A 17,783-nucleotide genomic window follows, 5' to 3' on the forward strand; every position below is an offset into this window, starting at 1 on the left:
CCGCGGCCCCTCGTCTCTAGGCGGAGAGCAGGCGGCAGTCAGCGCTTTCTCGGCGGAGGCGCCGCCCCCCCCCGGCCCGCCCGCCTCACCTTGGGCCGCTTCCCGCCGACCCTTGGGCCGCTTCCCGCCGAGCCCGACCTCCGAGCGCGACCTGGCCGCGGCCTCCAGCGTCTCCCCGCCCGCCGCCCGCCGCCTCTTCCCCCCGGCCGGCCGAGCCGTCGAAGGGGCGCCGCCCCGCTTTAGCCCGCGGCCCGGCGGGAGGGGTGGAGGCCCGGGAGCAGCGGGTGTGCCTGTCCTGCGAGGCCGCCGCCGCCCCGGCGGAATCCGCAGGCGAAACTCGTCCTCCGAGTCGCCCATTTTGTCGGCGCAGCAGCGCAGGCTCCGCCTTCCCGTCGCCGCGCGAGCGCCCCCTGCTGCCTGGCGGCCTTCGCTGCCGCAGCTCCGCACCGGAACAGAAGGCGGCGCAAAGCAGCAGAAGCGTCTACCATTTTTATTGCATATTTTATCCGAGACAGTTGTACAACCTTCCACTGCCCCAGGCCGCCCCATCTGGGAACCCCGGGCAGAGAGGTGACGAAGGCAGCCCAAGGAGGCCACTGAGCTTCTAGCACTGGGGCTGGTTCAGTGCTTCTCCAGGGCCCGGGCAAGCAGTTCGTTCAGCCGGTTCACCATCGGCCGGGGGTCTTCGCTGAGTCCTGCCGTTATCATGGCATTGTCATAGATCTGCAGCCAAAGGAGGAGCCAGAGGTGGTCACGTCGCCCAGGCAGTGGACTCCGAACACAGCCAGAAAGCACAGGGCTGGGGGGTCCTGCCCTCAAACAGGAGGGCAGAGAGGAGGCACTCAGATTCTCCTTTGCCCACTGGGGGCAGCAGGGAGACCTGGCCCTGTTCCAGCTCGCTTGGCTCTTCCCAACTCGCTCACCTCAATGTGCCAGCAGTATCTAAGACAACTATTTCAGCTAATTGAAAAGCTATCCTTTCTTATTTTCTGCCCTTTTATTTTTTTCATTCTGGAAGAAAAATGTGTTTCAGCAGCCAGGGTGGTGCATCAAGGATGCTGCTAGCACATGGATGGGCTCACACCCACCTACTTGACACAAGTATGAAGGACAAGATAGGGGTAGAAATGAATCTCCTCCCAACACAAAGCAGCTCTACCTCAAAATTAATAATTAGCAAGAAGGGAATTGATGTTTGTATTTACATTCACTCGAGAAAAAGGAATTACAAGAGAGTAAGCAGGCACATTTAAGCAGGAAATAGCAATAGCACTTAAGACTTATATACCGCTTCACAATGTTTTACAGCCCACTCTAAGTGGTTTATGGAGTCAGCATGTTGCCCCCAACAACCTGGGTCCTCATTTTACCAACCTCAGAAGAATGGAAGGCTGAGTCAGCCTTGGGCACCTCAGGGTTGAACTCCTGGCAGTGAGCAGTGAGTTAGCCTGCAATATTGCATTCTAACCACTGGGCTACCAGGGCTCATCAAAAGAAATGTGGTTGCACCACTCCTTTAAGCCAGAGGTCCCCAACCTATGGGCCGCAGCCCACTACCGGGCAATGCAACTCACCTGGTCAAGCAGCATTTGGGCCAAGTCAGGATGGTCAATTCGTAACTGGTTAAGTTTCTTGACTAGTGTGTGTCTAGAGAAGAAAGTGGCAGGGTAAGAGCTGCAGGCCAGGAAGGAGAAGAGCCTTCCCTAAGAGAGGTCTCCAAAATCAGCCTTAGTCCCCCAGATGACTTCTTCCTCATACCCGGCATTGATCTCCAACGTGGGTTGCAGGATTTGGGCTCGCTCTTCACTGGTCTTTGCCAGCTGCTGCATGCGCAGGAAGTGGCGGGCAGCACCCATCTCCAACACTGTGATCATGGCTGGATGTGAATCCAAACGTGGAGTCACCTGTAGGCAACAACACCTTGGGACATGTTTTGCACCCCAGAAGCTGCCAAGCTCACACCAATAACCTTCTTCCATAAGCCTGCTGACTCTAGGCCGCTCACTCCTCCCCTTGCCCTTGTGGCATTTCACATGCTGAATTGTAATTGATCACAATCACAATTGTGATCAATTGATCACAATCACCAACAGAAATGTCCATTAAGCCCAGGTATTAGTGATCTGAAATGGGGACAGAGCTCAAGTAGGACTCGGCAATAAGACTCCGTCTGCAAGGAGTGCTTGAAGCAACTTGGGAACGAGGATGGTTGCTGTGGATGTGCAACAAATGCAGCAATGGAGGTGAGGAGTCTGTCCAGGGATGCTAGGCATAGGAGCCACCCTTTCTCCATGCTCTTCGTCCCACTGGGGTTACATGCTATGGGAAACGCAGCTGAAGTCCAGGCTCCCTAGGATGACACAGCCCCGGGGGGCTCCTTGGCTCCCCCCACAACCTCACCTACAGTGCATGGCCACCCTCATCTCTCACCTTGACAGCGGCAACCCGTGAGCCAAGGGCATTCCTCATCCAGGCTAGGAGGTCCTCCGCTGCTTGGGAGCTCAGGCGATTTTCAGCTGCAGTGCAAGGATAAAAGCAGCATTTTGAGGAGAGAAATGATAAACTGAATCAAAGCTCTTTGCATTCATTCCCTTTCCATCTCCAAAGGGATCTAACAAGCCTTTCTTTGGTCTTTCTACAAGTAACCAATAGAAACTCTTCCTTATTTTTGGCCAAGGCCCCAATGATCAAAAATGCTCCTGATAGGCACCTACCTGAGTGACTTTCCTCAAACGTCTCCTCCTTGTAATGGTCAACAGCAATATCTGTCTCTACTGAGATCAGTTTCTTCTTGTCAAACTCACGTAGGTGCAGAAGAGTCAGCTCATCAAACTGCTTATAGCAGAAGAGCACCTGGTGGCCCAGAGAGGGGAGGTGTACTGTTATTTAGTATGGATTATATACATTTTTGATCCCTTGGGAAATGCCCAACCGCTGACCAGGGCTAGGTCCACAGCAATCTTAAAATCCCATTCCTACCATTTACAGCAAGTTGGCAGAATAGATGGTGAAAAGGAGCCTGAGCAGAATGAAGTTGGTGAAACAATAGCTCCCATATTTTGCTCCAGGCGGGAAGCATCACAAACCAAGCACTGGATCCTTCCCAGAAGCACCTTTGCTCTTCTTAGCTCTAGCCTCTGAATCTCTTTGCTCACCTCAACATTTTTCTTCTTTGTTGCTTCATAATATGGAGAATGTTCAGCCAAGTTGCGAGTGGGAGCACATAGATAATAGATGTTTCTACTGCCAGCTGGCATACGGCTAGCATATTCTGGGAGGCTGGTTAATTGGCCTGGAGGTAGTAACGAGGACTCATAGCGCAACAGCTTTGCTACTTCCTCCTGGGAGGGAAGTCATGTCAGTCAAGAGGGAAAGAAAGGTAATTGTGCTTGCCCACCCCTCCCTGCATCCATGACGGGCCCCAACTAGCCTCTCTTGGGTAGGGCCCTAATTACCAAAGGAAAGGCTGAGGACTTCATAGACGTGGGAGCCTCTTTGGTCACTCCCAATACCTTGGCTTCCTGCTCAGGCAGCATGATAATTCCCTCGCGGATAAACAGTCCGTAGTCCTCAAAGAATGTGGCATATTTCTCAGGGTCCTTCTTACTCTGGTCAATGAAGAACTTGATCAGCCTCTGTTGTAAAACCTCTCTGAGCTTTCTACACAAGAAAATCAAACAATAATGCATCAATTAGTAAGAAAAGAAATGGAACAAGAGGATATGACTTTCTGCAAAGCCAAAACTGGCAGTAACTGCAAGGCCTTACTTCTCCACAACTCATGCTGATTTGATCCAAACAATCCTAGCATACCGGGATCTCAGGCTGCAATAGAGGGAGAGGTCCACAACTCAGCTGAATTGTTAAGTGACATCATAGTACGCCTGAGTTCTCTTTTGAAATGTGATAACTCCCTTCTGTACTTGCTTAGAATGACAAAATATCAACTAACTCCCAGATAAGCGGAAACTACTACTGTTTTTATATCAACCATGTTCAGACACCACCTCCAAAAATATTAGGTCTTCAGATTGCAGCCATGACAGAGCAAGTCCAAGAGAAGCCACAAGTCAATACCCATTGAGACCATTTGAACCAAGCTTCTTCCTCACCTAACAAGAATACTCTCTTGAAGCAGTTCTCGGCTGAGATTCAAGGGGATATCCTCACTGTCCACAACCCCTGAAAGAAGGTAAATAGATAAGCTGTGTTTCGCAACAATCCTGCTAATCTCCAGCCTCTTCCTCCTAAATAGGGCTCTTCTGACTACCTTTCAGGAAACGTAACCATTTGGGTAAGATCTCAGTAGCTTTGGTCAGGATGAGGACCTTGCGACTGTAGAGAGCAACACTGGAACCTGGCTCCTGGCTCTCATCAAACATGGAAGGTTTCTAGGAAGTTATGAAAGAGAAGAACATATTGAAACCAGAGAGTTGCAGTGCAAAAACCATCCTCCTGAGGCGAGGTGAGATCCTGTTACAATCTCCTCACTTGTCAGTTTTAGATCTGAGGCCAGCCAAATGAGGCAAGGCTGCCCATCCTGCCCACTCACCACCCCTGGCACGTAAAAGATACTGCGGATGTCGAGAGGTGCATCGGTCTTGTAATGCAGGGTGTAGCGAGGCTCGTCGTATGCATGAGCAATAAAGTGGTAGAACTCTGTGTGCTGCCAATCTCCAATCTCCTTGGGCTCCATCATCCAAAGGGCCTGAGCAGAGGGAACAGATTCTTAGCTGAAGCTAGCCCCGTGCCCAAAGCAGGAACACCGATGAAGGAGGGTAGGGCAAGTTTCCGTGAACATAGCGGCATTTTGCAGATGGAGCTGGTGCCAGCAGTGATTTTTATCAACACCAAAGAACCACAGGAGATCCAAATAATCAAAGGGCACAATTAAGTGTTTTTATGCTACATGGGTGTCAGGGTAGAAAAGGGCAGCTGGCATTCCAAAGGCCACTTCCTCCACAAAGGTCTTCTACAGATGCCAGAGGATTGTGGGACCCCTGCTTGCTAAAATGCCATTTAGCTCAAGCCCAGCTTCAAGGGCCACCAGATATCTGCTCTACCTGCAAGGTGTTGACACGTTGCCCGTTCAGATAGAGGGGGAAACTGATGAAGTTGCTATACTTTTTGATGATGTCTAGAAAAGAAAAAAAAAGGGCTGAAAACTCTGCCAACTCCCTCTGCTCCCCCAGTAGGGGTTTTTATCCATTCAATATGTAACTGAGACCAGGTGTTAATCAGTGGCAGCCACTATACAGACAGGGCACAGTTGAAAAAGGAATTCAAAATTGCAGTATGGGACCACATAATATATTACTTAATGAAGGGTTTTTTTTGGAACCAATTCTAAAACCAACTCTAAGTGTTGCAATTAAGCCACCAGGCCTTTCACGGCTGGGCACTGTCTCCAAAAATATTCCTTCCAGTCATCTTCAGAAGCATTACTCCGAGGGCCTGGAATACGCTCCCCCAGAGGCTAATCAGGACTACTCTGAAGAGATGGATAAAATTATAAAAATAGATCCTATCAAATGGCAAGGGCTTACACACAAGACATTTTGAAAGCATTCTGCAAAGCATCTACTACAGCTATTATTCCTTAGTCGCCAAGCTTAAGAAGGGCGTTTCCCCCCAAATTTGGAAGCAACTTGCCATATATGAAAGTACTTTACAAGGAGTCATGCCACTAATCCTTTTACTCTAGCAAGAACTCCTTGGATTAGATGTGGCTCGTTGACCAGGATATGGGCAGAAGAGAGCTTCCCCCAATATTTGCGAAGACCAAAGCTGGGACCTTACCCATTCAAAACAGGTTGGGACAGGCCACCCAGCTCTGCTTCTTCCCCCAAGTCAGGCTCTGCATCTCATCCACTGGTCTGAGAGACATGGCACTAGTGTCTATTCATAGATAAGCAAGCAAGCTCCCTGCTGCTATTGCTCACCTTTGACTCGCTCCTCACTGGCAAACTCCTTGCAATCTTCCTTTAGATGGAGAATAATTTTAGTTCCAACCTGAACACCAGAAGCTTCTGAAATTTCGAACGTCCCAGAACTAGAGTTAGAAAAGCAAGTCAGAGGAAACAAGCAAGTTGTAATTATAAACTACAAACAAGTATGAGCCCACGGATGAAGTGTTATCCCACAAGCAGTAATCAGTGCATAGCTAATTCTCGTCCTAATGCACAATTGCAAGACCAGGTCTCCCTGGTGGAAAGTAGTATCATAGCACCCATTATCTGAGCACAATTTCTGCAGAAGTATCAGAAATGTCTCACAAAGAATAAGGCTTCTTTTCTACTCGGTCCTTCTAAGTCTATCTTTATTCTGGGATTTCAGGGAGGCAGGTAGAATCCAAAGCCCCTCAATTTTCCAGCAAAGCTTAGAACACTTCATGCAGCCTTTTAACCATTCAGCTGCAGCCTCTCAGCCCAGTCTCTGCCACATCCTTACCCGTCTGAATGCCAGCAATAACCAAAGCTATCTGGCTCTGCTGACTTGGAGAAAACTTCCACTTGATTAGCCACCATAAAGACTGAATAGAAGCCCACTCCAAATTGGCCAATAATCTTATTGCTGGCCTCTGTTTGGCTCTTCAATGTATCCAGAAAGGCCTGTAGATACAACATAGGCAGGCTAAGTGTATAAAGCAGGACCCAGCTGGTCAGCCTCACCTTGCTACCACTTTTGCTGGCAAAGAAGCAAATGCCACTTGGATTCTTGAGAGTCCACAGCCAGCATACCACCTGAGCATTCTTCCACAAACCCTTTATTAGAATATCATTACAGAAAATGGCAGTCTATATGTATTTTTTAAATAAAAATTACGAGACCATTTTGGTGTAGCAGTTAAGGCATCAGGCTAGAAACTGGAGGACTAGTTAAGTTCCTGTCCCACTTTAGCCATAAAGCTAGCTTGGTGATCTTGGGCTAGTCACTTTCTCACAGTCCTAGGAAGTAGGCATTGGCAAACCACTTTTGAAAACCTTGCCTAGAAAACTACAGGGACTTGTCCAGGCAGTTTCTGGGAATGGAATAGAGCTGGAAGGGACCTTAGAGGTCTTCTAGTCCGCTCAAGCAGGAGAACCTATATCATCTCAGACCAGTGACTGTCCAGTCTCTTCTTAAAAACCTCTAGTGATGGAGCACCCATGATTTCTGAAGGCAAACTGGTTAATTGTCCTCACTGTTAGGAACTTTCTCCTTAATTCCAGGTTGCTTCTCTCTTTGATCAGTTTCCAACCATTGTTTCTTGTCCTGCCCTCTGGTGCTTTGGAGAATAATTTGACCCCCTCTTCTTTGTGGCAGCCTCTCTAATACTGGAATACTGTTATCATGTCACTCCTATTTCTTCTTTCTTTAGACTAGCCAAATCCAAGTCCTGCAGCAGTTCTTCATATGTTTCAGTCTCCAGGCCTTGGATCGTCTTAGTTGCTCTTCTCTGAATTTTTTCCAAGGTCTCAACATCTTTTTTGTAGTATAGTGACCAAAACTGGTTGCAGTATTCCAGGTGTGGTCTCACTAGGGTTTATAAAGGGGTACTAATACTTTGTGTGATCATTATTCTATGCCTCTGTTTAATGCAACCCAGGATTGTATTAGCTTTTTTGGCTGCTGCTGCACATTGCTGGCTCATAGTCAAGTGATCGTCCACTAAGACTCCAAGGTCTCTCTCACAGTTACTCGCTGTATAAGTACAGATTAGGTCTCACCTAATCTGTACTTATATCTTTGATTTTTCCTAAATGTAAAACTCTGCTTTTTTCCACATTAAAACTCATTTTATTGGATAGGACCCATTGTTCCAGTTTGTCAGAATCAGACGTAATTTAAACTGAAGGAAAAATGAATAAAAATATGCATATCATACACACAAATATGCAAATAGGTTTACTATTTGTTATTCCACCCAGAGTCATATTATTTGAGTCGGGGGCTTTATAAACCTAGTTAATACATGAGAATGTACAAAATGAAGCTAATTACTCTGACACGCAATACAAATATTCTTAAAAATGTTTAAAATGCAATCTAATTACAAAGTTAAAAACTACAGCAAGTTTTATTCAATAAACACATGACTTTGTTTGTCCTTCAAAGGTACACAAGTATGCAAAGCCACACCAACAAAATTATAGCCTCCCTCTTCAACTTACCTTGGAGCCAGATCTCGCAATGGTCCCTAAATTGGACAGAAGTTCTTCACGGTTCATCCCAATTCCAGTGTCCTACAAGCAATAGAAAAGGAGTCTCTCACATATCCAGAGTTACACTTTGGGATGTGTGGGAAGAGACAGGCTCCTTCTTTGTCCCCCCCCTTTCCATATAAGAATCAGATTAATTCACAGCACCGCTTCTGATATTTTGCCCTGATAGCTATGGCCTAAAAGCTAGTGCAGTGCAGAAAAGGCAGAAGTAAATCCTCCTTCCCAGGCCATAAAACCCATGTTGTCACTTAAGTCAAGCTCAACATTCAGCCCAGCTGCATGCTAAGCTATAAACCAATGATGGCGAACCTTTTAGAGACGGAGTGCCCAAAAACCGGCCCTGCCAGCTCCTGCTCTGCCCCCCTCTCCGCCCCCAGCCTTGGCTCCGCAGGGCCACCCAGTGCCCCATGGCCCGCCGCAGATTGCCCAGGTGCCCCAGCAGTGCCATGGTGGCCATGCCCTCTGCCCGTGCCCCGCAGCATCATCTGCATGCGACGGGACTGCGCTGCTCCGCGCCGGCTGTGCTCGGGGGGCGACTCTCCTCGGGGGGAGCTGCTGTTATAAACCCTTTCCCTTCTGGGAAAACTCTTAGAGCATTCCAATTCCCTTCCCAGCTTCTTTCTAAGCTAGATTCTCCCGGAATCAACCTCACTGACATCTACTTGCCATGCAATCTTCGGCTAACCCTTGCAGACAGAGAACCCACTGAATAGCAAGAGGAACGTGTTGTTTTTTTACACATTATGCAAAAAATAAAAAATGTCCTCCTACCTGGATGGCAACCAGGCACTTTTCCTCATCTGTCTCCAGTTCAATCCTGAGTTCCGGCAGGACCTTTCCTTCAGAGATGAGTTTGTGGCGCAGCTTCTCCAGAGCATCGCTACTGTTGGAGATCAGCTCCCGGATGAACACCTGTCAAAGAGTCAAAGAGCAAGTAAGCTCTGCAGAGCGAAGGGACTTCTTAAGCCCATGCTGTTGGGCTTCACCCTGCAAGGCTTACCTCCTGCTCAGAGTAGAGGGAGCGGGCCACAATATCCAAAAGTTTCTGGGTTTCAGCTTGGAACTCATGCTTCGAGGTGGAACCTTCAAAAACAAGTTCAGGGTTGAAATAAGGGATCGTTGGTGCTAATCAGCATTAAGCACTAACGGCGTTACTTAGTTTGGGTAACGAAACGTCTGCAAGAAACAAGCGGGCTCAGAGAGTACCAAGGAGCCCTCAAGGGGAAGAGGAGCTGCTTCCGACTCCTCGCGAGAATTCGGCCGGCCCGGCGAGAGATTTACCTGGGACGCTCTCGGGCCTACTAGGCGACCGGGGCGGCGGCGGCGGCGCCTCTGGGTCGTCCCGAGCGGTGTGGCTGCTGCACGAGCGCCGCCAAACCCAACAGGGCAGGCCGCGGACGGGGGACGGGCTCGCCGCAGAGACCAGGCCAGGCGGGGCTCGGCGGGCGGGGGCCGCGGCCCTCTGCTCCCGTCCGGCGCGGAGGAAGACCGACAGGGAGGCGCGGCGGAGGCAGCCCCCCAACGGCACCAGCCTCCCCAGCCCCATGGCCACGGCACGCGCGAGGCCGCTTCCGGCGCTGGCGGGACGTCACACCCGGCGCGGGCTCGCCGGTGACGTCACGGCCGCAGGGGGTGGGGCCGTCCGGCGCCGCGTCCGCGGAGGAGCGTCCGGCTGGCTGGTCTCTGGGCGCGTGCAGAGCGCGGTCCGCCGGATGGCACGCCCGGAGGCGGAGGCGGAGATCCACCCGCTTAAGGCCCGAGAGGCGCCGGCCTCGCCAGGGACCGAGGCTCGGGACGCCGAGAAGGAGGCGGGCGGCGGCGCGCAGCCCGAGAGGCTCTCGCAGTGGCGCACCGCGGCCTTCTTCCTCTCGCTCTACCTCTGCCTCGGCCTGGCCTTCGCCTTCTCCTTCGTCATCCCCTGCCCGGTCAGGCCCGCCTCGCGGACGGCCTGGAGCAGGGCTTACGACGACGCCGGTGAGGGCGGGCGGCGGGCGGGCGGGCTTGCGCGGCGGCGCTCGAGGCCCCGGAGGCCGCGCGAGGCCCGGGCTCCCTTTTCTCTCTCTCTCCCTCTCGCTCTCTCGCAGCGGCATACGCCTTCCTGGCGGCGGGGGACGCCGACGGGGACCGAGTGCAGGACCTGCTCGTGGCCTTCCAGGCCGGCCCCGGCAGCCGGAACACCAGCGGCGCCGGCCATGGCACTTGCTCCGGAGGAGGTAACGGGAGGGGGGATCGGCGCCGGGGCCTGGGGCGCCGGGGCCGCGGCGGGGTTGACCGACCCGCGCCTGCCTCTCCGCAGGCTTCGCGCCGCCCTGTGCCTTCCTGGCGGCGCATTCGGGCACTAATGGCAGCACGCTGTGGGAAAGGCCAGTGGCCCAGGAGCTGCTCCTGATGGACTGCTCGGTGGAACACGGCGGCTCTCCGGCCTGCCTTGTCATCGGGAATCCGGCTTCCCTTGTCCTCCTGGACCTGGAGACAGGTACCTTCCTTTTGAGCCAGGCGTATCAGGGAGATGGACCCGTTTTGGGGGAAAGAGACGCCCAGAAGGGATCTGAAAGCACAGCTGCATTGGCATCTCAGGAAGAAAGTCCTGTGCACCTTTGCCTTCTGCCATAAGAAGAGTACAGATTTCTTCCTGCTTTGCCAACAGCCAAAGCACCAGCAGCACTCAGTTTGCATCTTGTTTATGTAAATAGGGGAGCTAAAGTTTAACAGCCATTGGTAGCTGAAGGGTTAGGGTTAATGCCGTTCTGGGACAACATGCTTCAGTTGAAGTTATCTGATCCGATCCAGCATGGGGCTTCATAGATCAGACACGGAATCCTGCTGTGACTCTGCAAAAGCATGGAAATCTTGATCCCCTGGTGGCAAGGATTTTGTTCCTTCTTCAGCTGCAAAGACTCATGGGTCTGCTGTTTCCTCCTCGATGGTAGCACTTTTCTCCAGTCCTTAAAAATATTGATGAAGTGAAAACAGAAAAATGATCTGATCCAGTGTGAAGAGATTTCTCCTCTGTCTGGTTCCTCTTGTGGTGAGCAAGTGGAACAGAAGGGCAAATGTGCATTTCTTCTTTTCCTTGTTAGAAGTTGCATTTCGTCAAGAATTGCTGCAAGGTTTTTCAGCCCATCTTTGCAAAAGCTGTTTAGGAGAACACTTGATAAATCTCTTGGTTTCTAGTTGGACACCTGTATGTGGGGAGTAGGTGACATTGGAACTCCCAGTTGTGATGATATGAATGCCAGAACTTAAGATGGGTCAAAATGGTGCCATATGCGAGGTCACGTTACAGTAGACTTATTCAGTGATTAACTGAAATGAATGCTCAGGGTTCCAGAATCAAAAGCCACTATGTTGGAAAAACAGACATCTTCTTACCTGTCAAGGCTTCAGAATCAGAATACCTGCTCTGTTTTTTCATAGGCCAGACTCAGTGGAATGAGACAGCCATTTTGGGGGCTAACTCTACAGTCCTGAGTCCCTTACTGAAGATTCCTGATATCGACAGAGACGGTGTGCCTGATTTCTTGGTCTTTGCTGTCACAGGAGAGGAGGTAAGAATTGCTGAAGCAATAGGGTCATCCTGCCTATTGCAGAGGAACTGGCCACATTCACAGCAGCATGGGAGCTCAGAGTCTAAAAAAAGTTATGCTACATCACTTCTGCACCAGAGCACTCAAAATTAATTGAATGATGACCTAGTCATAAACTAAATTTAATGAGCCCCTCATTTGCCTGCTCTGTAATTTCATACAGTCTTCCACATACTAAGGTATCATGAATTCCTGTACCCATCTTATTCTACCCCTTTTAGGTTTTTATAAACTTTTACATATAAACTTTTTGTTTTAGTATCTTCCAGCTTTTCCAAGTGTTTAACATTGGTGCTGTTTTTGAATCTTAAGATTTCTGCGCAGTAGGCCTGAAATACTGTTGTTGGGAGCCAGTAATTGCAGGGAGCTCTTGCCATCTAATCTCAGCCTCTGGGTTTCCAAAATGCATCCAATACACCCCGTCAGACACTGGGTGCTGGAGTAAAGGGCCTGGGGTTCCAGTGTTCTTTGGCTTAGTGATTCAAGCAGTAGCTTCTGGTTGGAGAAATGGCCACCAGTAACTGGGAAATTCCTGCTTTCCATAGCAGGATTGATCAGGGGAAGGAATGGGAGTAAAGGATTGCATCATCCTCCATGTTCTGTCTTTTTCCTCATCCTTGTTTTACCTTTAAGAATGGAAGTGTTAGTGGGTTGGGGTATTATTAATTGTGGTTGACTCAAAGGGGGATGTCAAGAATTTATGGGAGGAGCAATGCCACTGAAAGAATTTAGAGTGGGATGTCCCAGGCTCCCTGGAAGGCCAACAAGGAGCAGCAGGCACAAGAGACCTTCTATCAATCCTGAGGGGCCTTTTTTACACAGCTCAAACTGATACTTTGTCTAATGCCAAAATCATTTTCTTTCCCCAAGCTTTGAGCACAAGTTGTGTTGATGCTGAAAAATGTCTGTAAACCTTCAGGTTATACTCAACTTATTACCATGAACAAGGATAATCTATTCCCTTATTTTAAGGATCCATGTTTTTTGCTAACCCTTTTGAAGGTAGCATGAATGCCAGAGTGCTGCTCAGGCTGAACTATCCTGGCTCCAATTCTCTCTGCAGACGAAGAGCTTCTTCTTTTCGGGAACATTTGGCACGCAAAAGAAATTCAGCGGAAGCCTGCATTTGCCAGGACTGATTGGGCACCTGTTGCATATCACCAAGGGCGGAGCCCATTACATCCTGTTCTACACAGGTGGGTCCTGTACTTCCAGGGGTGGGAAAGGAGGGCAGCTGGACATTCTGCCCTTTGACCTGCTTTATTTGGACCTTTTTTTCTCACATTAGCAAAGGCTCTTTTTGCCTACTCGCTGAAGGAGCTGTATCGCATGGCTGTGGGCCCAGCAAGCCCAGCCCTTGCCAGCCTGAAGGAAGATGCGGACTGGGAGATGGCGATTCATCACAAGGCCCGACAGGTGCCTTTAGCCAGGTACCTACTGGAGTCCCCACTGACTTAGGACTTGTGGAAGCCCTTTGTCTTTTCCATTTTCTCTGCTTGCTTCAGCCTCTTTTTTTTACTCGTGAAAGCAGAGGACCCTCGATCCGTTGCCATGCAAAGCACAGGCTTATGACGGGCTGTAGCAACAAGGTTTGACCTGCACTGCTGCCCTGAAGGCTTGGAAGAGGTACATGGCCTCCGACAAGGGATAACAGGTGTTTTTAATTCCCTTTTAGTTCTGGAGACATTCAGTACGTGACAAAGATATCAGAGAAATCAGGGAGCCATATTTTGGTTACAAGATCAGCTATGTTGGAGCTGGTGAATGGACAGCAACTGAGTTCGTTGTGGGTTGTTGGTGTGCCACACATTCTGAGGTAATGACAGTATTAGGAATGTTGGCTGTGCAACAGGGCCTTGTGTGAATGCTCAGTCCTCTCGAGTTGCAGGGAAAAAGAGAGGACTTTGCTGCCTATTTCTGGTATTTCCTGGATAAGCCACCTCTAGACAGGATGGGCGGCACACGGATCAGATCAGATGACTGAACGAATGAATGAATACACCGGCAAACCTGGGATAGGGAAAGTAGGGTGAAAAGCCGGAGATGCCACCCCTTGAACATCACCCCGTGTCCTGCTTGCAGGGAGCCCATTCTTGGAGCCTTTGGTCCCGATGAGATTGCCGTGGTTATTGAAAGCAGAGTCTCACCTGTGACAAAGAAGGTTTGCAGGGGGGCCTGTGGGTGGGGTGCAGGTGCAGATCCTTTGGTTTCTTTGGAAGCACCAGTTGTACAATTGTATCCACTCGAGCAAGGGGTGCTGGAGATGTGTTGTTGCCAATACACACACGCATGCACACACAGGCCTTGTATCTCTCCCTTTTTCTTTGCCAGTGCGAAATCCACTAAAATTTTCTGCCATGTTTACATAGTTGACATTGTGGCATCAGCATCACATAAAATACTCAACCATATGATTGGATTTGATAGTGCTTGTGTTAGATCTCCAAAAAGGTCACCAAAATAAATGAGCCATGCTTGCAATATTCCCAGGGTTTGAGCTTGTGATGCAGAAGATTACATTTCTTAAAAGACTTGAATTGGGTGATGGCTGATGATTTACTAGCTAATTCCCAATTAGTCCAAACTCCTAAGTCACCTGGATCTTTCTCTAGTTCCATATTAGTTAAAAGAGCTTTTTATTCACCAGACTTTCTGTCTGTCACTGACACCCAGTAGAGCCTGGTGATTCCTTTGCCTTCTTCCACTTTCCAAGTGCTGGGATAGAAAAACACATCTGCTCTAAGCTATTAGAAAGTGTATAGAAAATATAGTGATGAGCTGCCATGCCATGTGCTTGCCTTCACGAATGTTGGGCAACTGCCCAGCCCTGCTCTCAGCCAGGTCCTTGGGCTAAAATGGTGGTTGAGAAAGGGAATTACAGCCTGGAGCCCAGCTATCCTTTCAAGTCAACATTTACTCTCTAGGTTACAATCGTGGAGGGCAGTTCTGGAGCCATCAAGTGGGAAGTGGAGCTGCTTTCGGAAATACAGAGTCCCAAGCCAGCCTCTCTTGCAACTGCTGATCGCAGATCCATTTTCCTCTTTTGGGGCCTGTACCAAGATGAAAGAAATGAAACTGTGAGTAGGGAATGATCTGTGATAGATGGAAATGAAGTGGGGCTGCCCACGATGAGCCTCGCAGAGCCAGCAGCAAGTCGGAAGCTGCACTCTGATCATCACCAGCTCCATTCCTTGTGGGCTTTTCCTTTGGGTTCAGTTCCCCCCCCCCCCCGAAAGCCCTGGGGAGAAACTCTACAGATAATGCTTGAGTTTTGGATGTAAGTCGTGCTCATTAAGCAAGACACCCAAATGACTGCCTCACTCAACTACCACAATCCCAATTCTTTTGTGGTCATTAAACAACCATCCAGCAGTGCCTTAGGATGGGGGAGACCTTGGGAGGTCCAGCGTCTACCGGCAGATGGAAACCACCGGTGGGTTAAAGGCCTCGGTAGGCCAGGCCCGTCAGTCTGCCCCATCCCATGCCCACTCTCCCTTTTCCACAGCTAGAAAGGTAGCAAAAGAGAAACTGTTGCTGCTTAGGAAGATTGCTTCCACTAGCTTTTCAGTTCCGCCTCACGCCAGCTGGGCGTGCCTGTGGGCAGGGGAAGAGAAAGCTAAGTGGATCTGCATGTGGCAGGGCAGGGAGAAAGCAAGAGTGGCAGAGCAGGGGAATTGCAGCACTTCCATGAGCATAAATGCCACCAGGCTGCCAAGTGCCCGAATTTTGATCATGTGACCACAGGGCTGCTGCAAAGATGAGAACGTCAGGCAGGGGTCACAAGTCCTTTCATTCAGCACTGTTCATTTTGGTTACTAAATCAAAATGGTCGCAAGTTGACTAACTGTAGTAAACACAGCCCTGGGGTGGTCCATCTGCAGTGGGTGCAGCAAATGGAGCAATTGGATGGCCTTTATTGTAGGGGGGAGGGTCTTCACCCATGGATCACAGGAGCATGGCAGCTCCTGGGCATAAGTAGACCATCCCGGCAGTCTCTTATGGGGCCCTGGCCTTCTTACTCTTCTCCTCCAGGGATCTTGGCATGGAAGTCAGCAGCAGCGGCTGTACCTTTTCCATCCCTCCCTGCCCACTGTCCTCTTGGAACTGAGCAATAGCACTGAGCCCATAGTGGCCTTTGAAGGTGAGTGGATGCTCCAGCTGTTTCCCAAATTGCCCAACCACTGGGGGCTCCTGCTATACTTCCCCTTTTGGTTCTAGGGTTGCTTTTTGAGCGAAGCCGCCATGCCTGTTACGTGCTGCTGGTAGGCCCACAGGTTGGCAGCTCCCTTGGGAAAGTGATACTCTCAAAGCGGAAGCTGAAGGAAGACATTTTCAGCAGCCACGTGATCTGGCTCAACCAGATGCCCCAAGATACTGACCAGAATGTCCGGGACTATTTCCACCGAATGCGATTCCGTACCTTTGGGTGAAGCTAGCCAGGGAGAAGGTAAACCGCACTCGGCTTCTGGAATACTTTGGCTAGTCCACCACCAGGACTTGGATCCCATACCCTGGATTTTGTGTAGAGGCCCTAGGTTAAACAGCACATGGGGGAAAGAGAGAGACATTATGCCTCCTCTCTGACCATCAGAGATATCCATTCCCCAGAGGAGAAAGATCTTGGAAATGGTGCAACTGGGGTGGGGGCAGTTCTCAGAGTTATCGTGTGCCTGGCCATCTGGCTTCTCTTAGTCATCCTTCCCACTGGAACAGCGGACTCTGCGCAGCTTGGCTATATAACTGCATCAGCCCCAGAAGTGCCTTGAGGGCCCTCTCAGTGTCATAATTGGTTTGGATCCTACAATCTCCCTGAAGAATCTGCAAAGCAATCGAAGCAGCTCCATCGGCCTTGGCCACCTCTGCTCCCAAAGTAATGCACCTGGGCTGCCTGATCTCCAGCTCACAGGCACCGAGCCATGCAGGTACTAGGACATCCAACTGCTCCTTGTTTTCTTGCTGTGGCCAAGCCTCAGGTGTGGCTTTTTCTATCACAGTTCAAAGATGGAGATGCTTTGCAGAGTCGGAGTTCATTTATCTGCCACAGATAATTTCAATTTCAATAAATTTAGCTTTGGCCACAATGTTTGAAATGTCATCTGTTCTCTGTGCTTCTCCCAGTACCTAAAAAAGAGCTAGGAACAGCCCAGCAGCACCATAGTAGGAATTGGAACAAACTGGATTTCCTGCTGGGGAAAAAAATGAGCAGCACGTTTCCGTGATGTTGACAAGTTTGGTTAGGGCTGAGCAGAAGGGAGGGTTTGGTGTGGCATACACAAGGTTCTGCATCCCATCTATCCAGCAGGTCAAGGCAGTCACTGTGTGGGGCTTTGGAGGAAGCCATCGAAGCTCCACTTGGTCCTTTTGTACCCAGTTATGGGGATCTGGCAGGAGGGCAGGGGGGCTCTCCCTTTTGAGCGCTTTCCTGTCTCTTCTCTGCCAAACACTTGGAGCCCCTGGTGAATTGTATGCCTTTTGGGAGAGACTCCTCACTAACCAGGTGGGTCTTTGACCACAAAGGAAGCCCACACCGCATTGTCTTTTGGTCTGACCTGCCCTGTTCTGCTGTTGGTAGTGGTTGGCCGAGATGCTGCTCTGCTTTCATAATTTTCAGGGGGGAGAGGGGACCTTTCCAGCATAATCTTTCCTGATGGTGAAGCAGCTTATTCCCAGCTTCCTTCTTAGGCTGTGCTCTTGATACTTTCCCTGCCTCTCACGCTTCAGGCTAAAACTAACCTCATGTCAGCAAGTAGAGCTGTTGCCAGCCAAGAAGCTCTAATGGGTATCTGTGGAGATCCCCTTTCTGACTCTCTCCCTGCTTGAAGCCACTGAAACCAGCTTAACTGAAGGGCCTCTGCTAGGAAGAAGCCCCAGACTCACAGCTGTAATTTAACTCACTTTGCCTCCATCTAGCCTTCCCCTTGCTACTTGCAAATGTTTTTTGGCCTTAAGTTAGGCGAAGGCGGTTAACGTGGCTGGTTGACATCTTTATCCT

At 50.0% G+C, this 17,783-nt stretch overlaps 2 protein-coding genes across 2 annotated transcripts; one reads left to right on the forward strand and one right to left on the reverse strand.

Moving 5' to 3' along the window:
- Window positions 1-475: 475 nt before the first annotated feature.
- Window positions 476-9,503, reverse strand: TRAP1 (TNF receptor associated protein 1). The gene is made up of 17 exons (XM_015811946.2): window positions 9,486-9,503; window positions 9,205-9,287; window positions 8,976-9,116; window positions 8,154-8,225; window positions 6,451-6,611; window positions 5,943-6,052; window positions 5,064-5,137; window positions 4,553-4,708; window positions 4,271-4,391; window positions 4,113-4,182; window positions 3,513-3,660; window positions 3,156-3,341; window positions 2,715-2,853; window positions 2,431-2,516; window positions 1,759-1,904; window positions 1,575-1,647; window positions 476-723 (listed from the first exon to the last, which is right to left on the reverse strand). The coding sequence occupies exons 4-17, from the start codon at window positions 8,208-8,210 to the stop codon at window positions 622-624; spliced, it is 1,629 nt and encodes a 542-aa protein (XP_015667432.2). The 5' UTR covers window positions 8,211-8,225; window positions 8,976-9,116; window positions 9,205-9,287; window positions 9,486-9,503; the 3' UTR covers window positions 476-621.
- Window positions 9,504-9,916: 413 nt separating this feature from the next.
- Window positions 9,917-16,856, forward strand: FAM234A (family with sequence similarity 234 member A). The gene is made up of 11 exons (XM_029283338.1): window positions 9,917-10,178; window positions 10,289-10,417; window positions 10,474-10,680; window positions 11,622-11,752; window positions 12,855-12,987; window positions 13,080-13,221; window positions 13,467-13,607; window positions 13,874-13,952; window positions 14,716-14,868; window positions 15,824-15,932; window positions 16,010-16,856. The coding sequence occupies exons 1-11, from the start codon at window positions 9,917-9,919 to the stop codon at window positions 16,219-16,221; spliced, it is 1,698 nt and encodes a 565-aa protein (XP_029139171.1). The 3' UTR covers window positions 16,222-16,856.
- The last annotated feature ends 927 nt before the right edge of the window (window positions 16,857-17,783 follow it).

Source organism: Protobothrops mucrosquamatus, unplaced genomic scaffold (genome assembly GCF_001527695.2).
Source record: "Protobothrops mucrosquamatus isolate PMUCROS unplaced genomic scaffold, P.Mucros_1.0 scaffold60, whole genome shotgun sequence".
Classification (NCBI taxonomy): Eukaryota; Metazoa; Chordata; class Lepidosauria; order Squamata; family Viperidae; genus Protobothrops; species Protobothrops mucrosquamatus.

Excerpts from the sequence above, each read along its gene's own strand:
- FAM234A (XM_029283338.1), top strand. The coding sequence starts at position 9,917 with ATGGCACGCCCGGAGGCGGAGGCGGAGATCCACCCGCTTAAGGCCCGA. Across the intron at positions 14,869-15,823 it reads AAGATGAAAGAAATGAAACT|GGATCTTGGCATGGAAGTCA; the intron begins GTGAGTAGGGAA and ends CTTCTCCTCCAG. Across the intron at positions 15,933-16,009 it reads GCCCATAGTGGCCTTTGAAG|GGTTGCTTTTTGAGCGAAGC; the intron begins GTGAGTGGATGC and ends TTTTGGTTCTAG.
- TRAP1 (XM_015811946.2), bottom strand. The coding sequence starts at position 8,210 with ATGAACCGTGAAGAACTTCTGTCCAATTTAGGGACCATTGCGAGATCT. Across the intron at positions 1,648-1,758 it reads ACGTTGGAGATCAATGCCGG|ACACACACTAGTCAAGAAAC; the intron begins GTATGAGGAAGA and ends TTTCTTCTCTAG. Across the intron at positions 724-1,574 it reads CCCAAATGCTGCTTGACCAG|ATCTATGACAATGCCATGAT; the intron begins GTGAGTTGCATT and ends CTTTGGCTGCAG.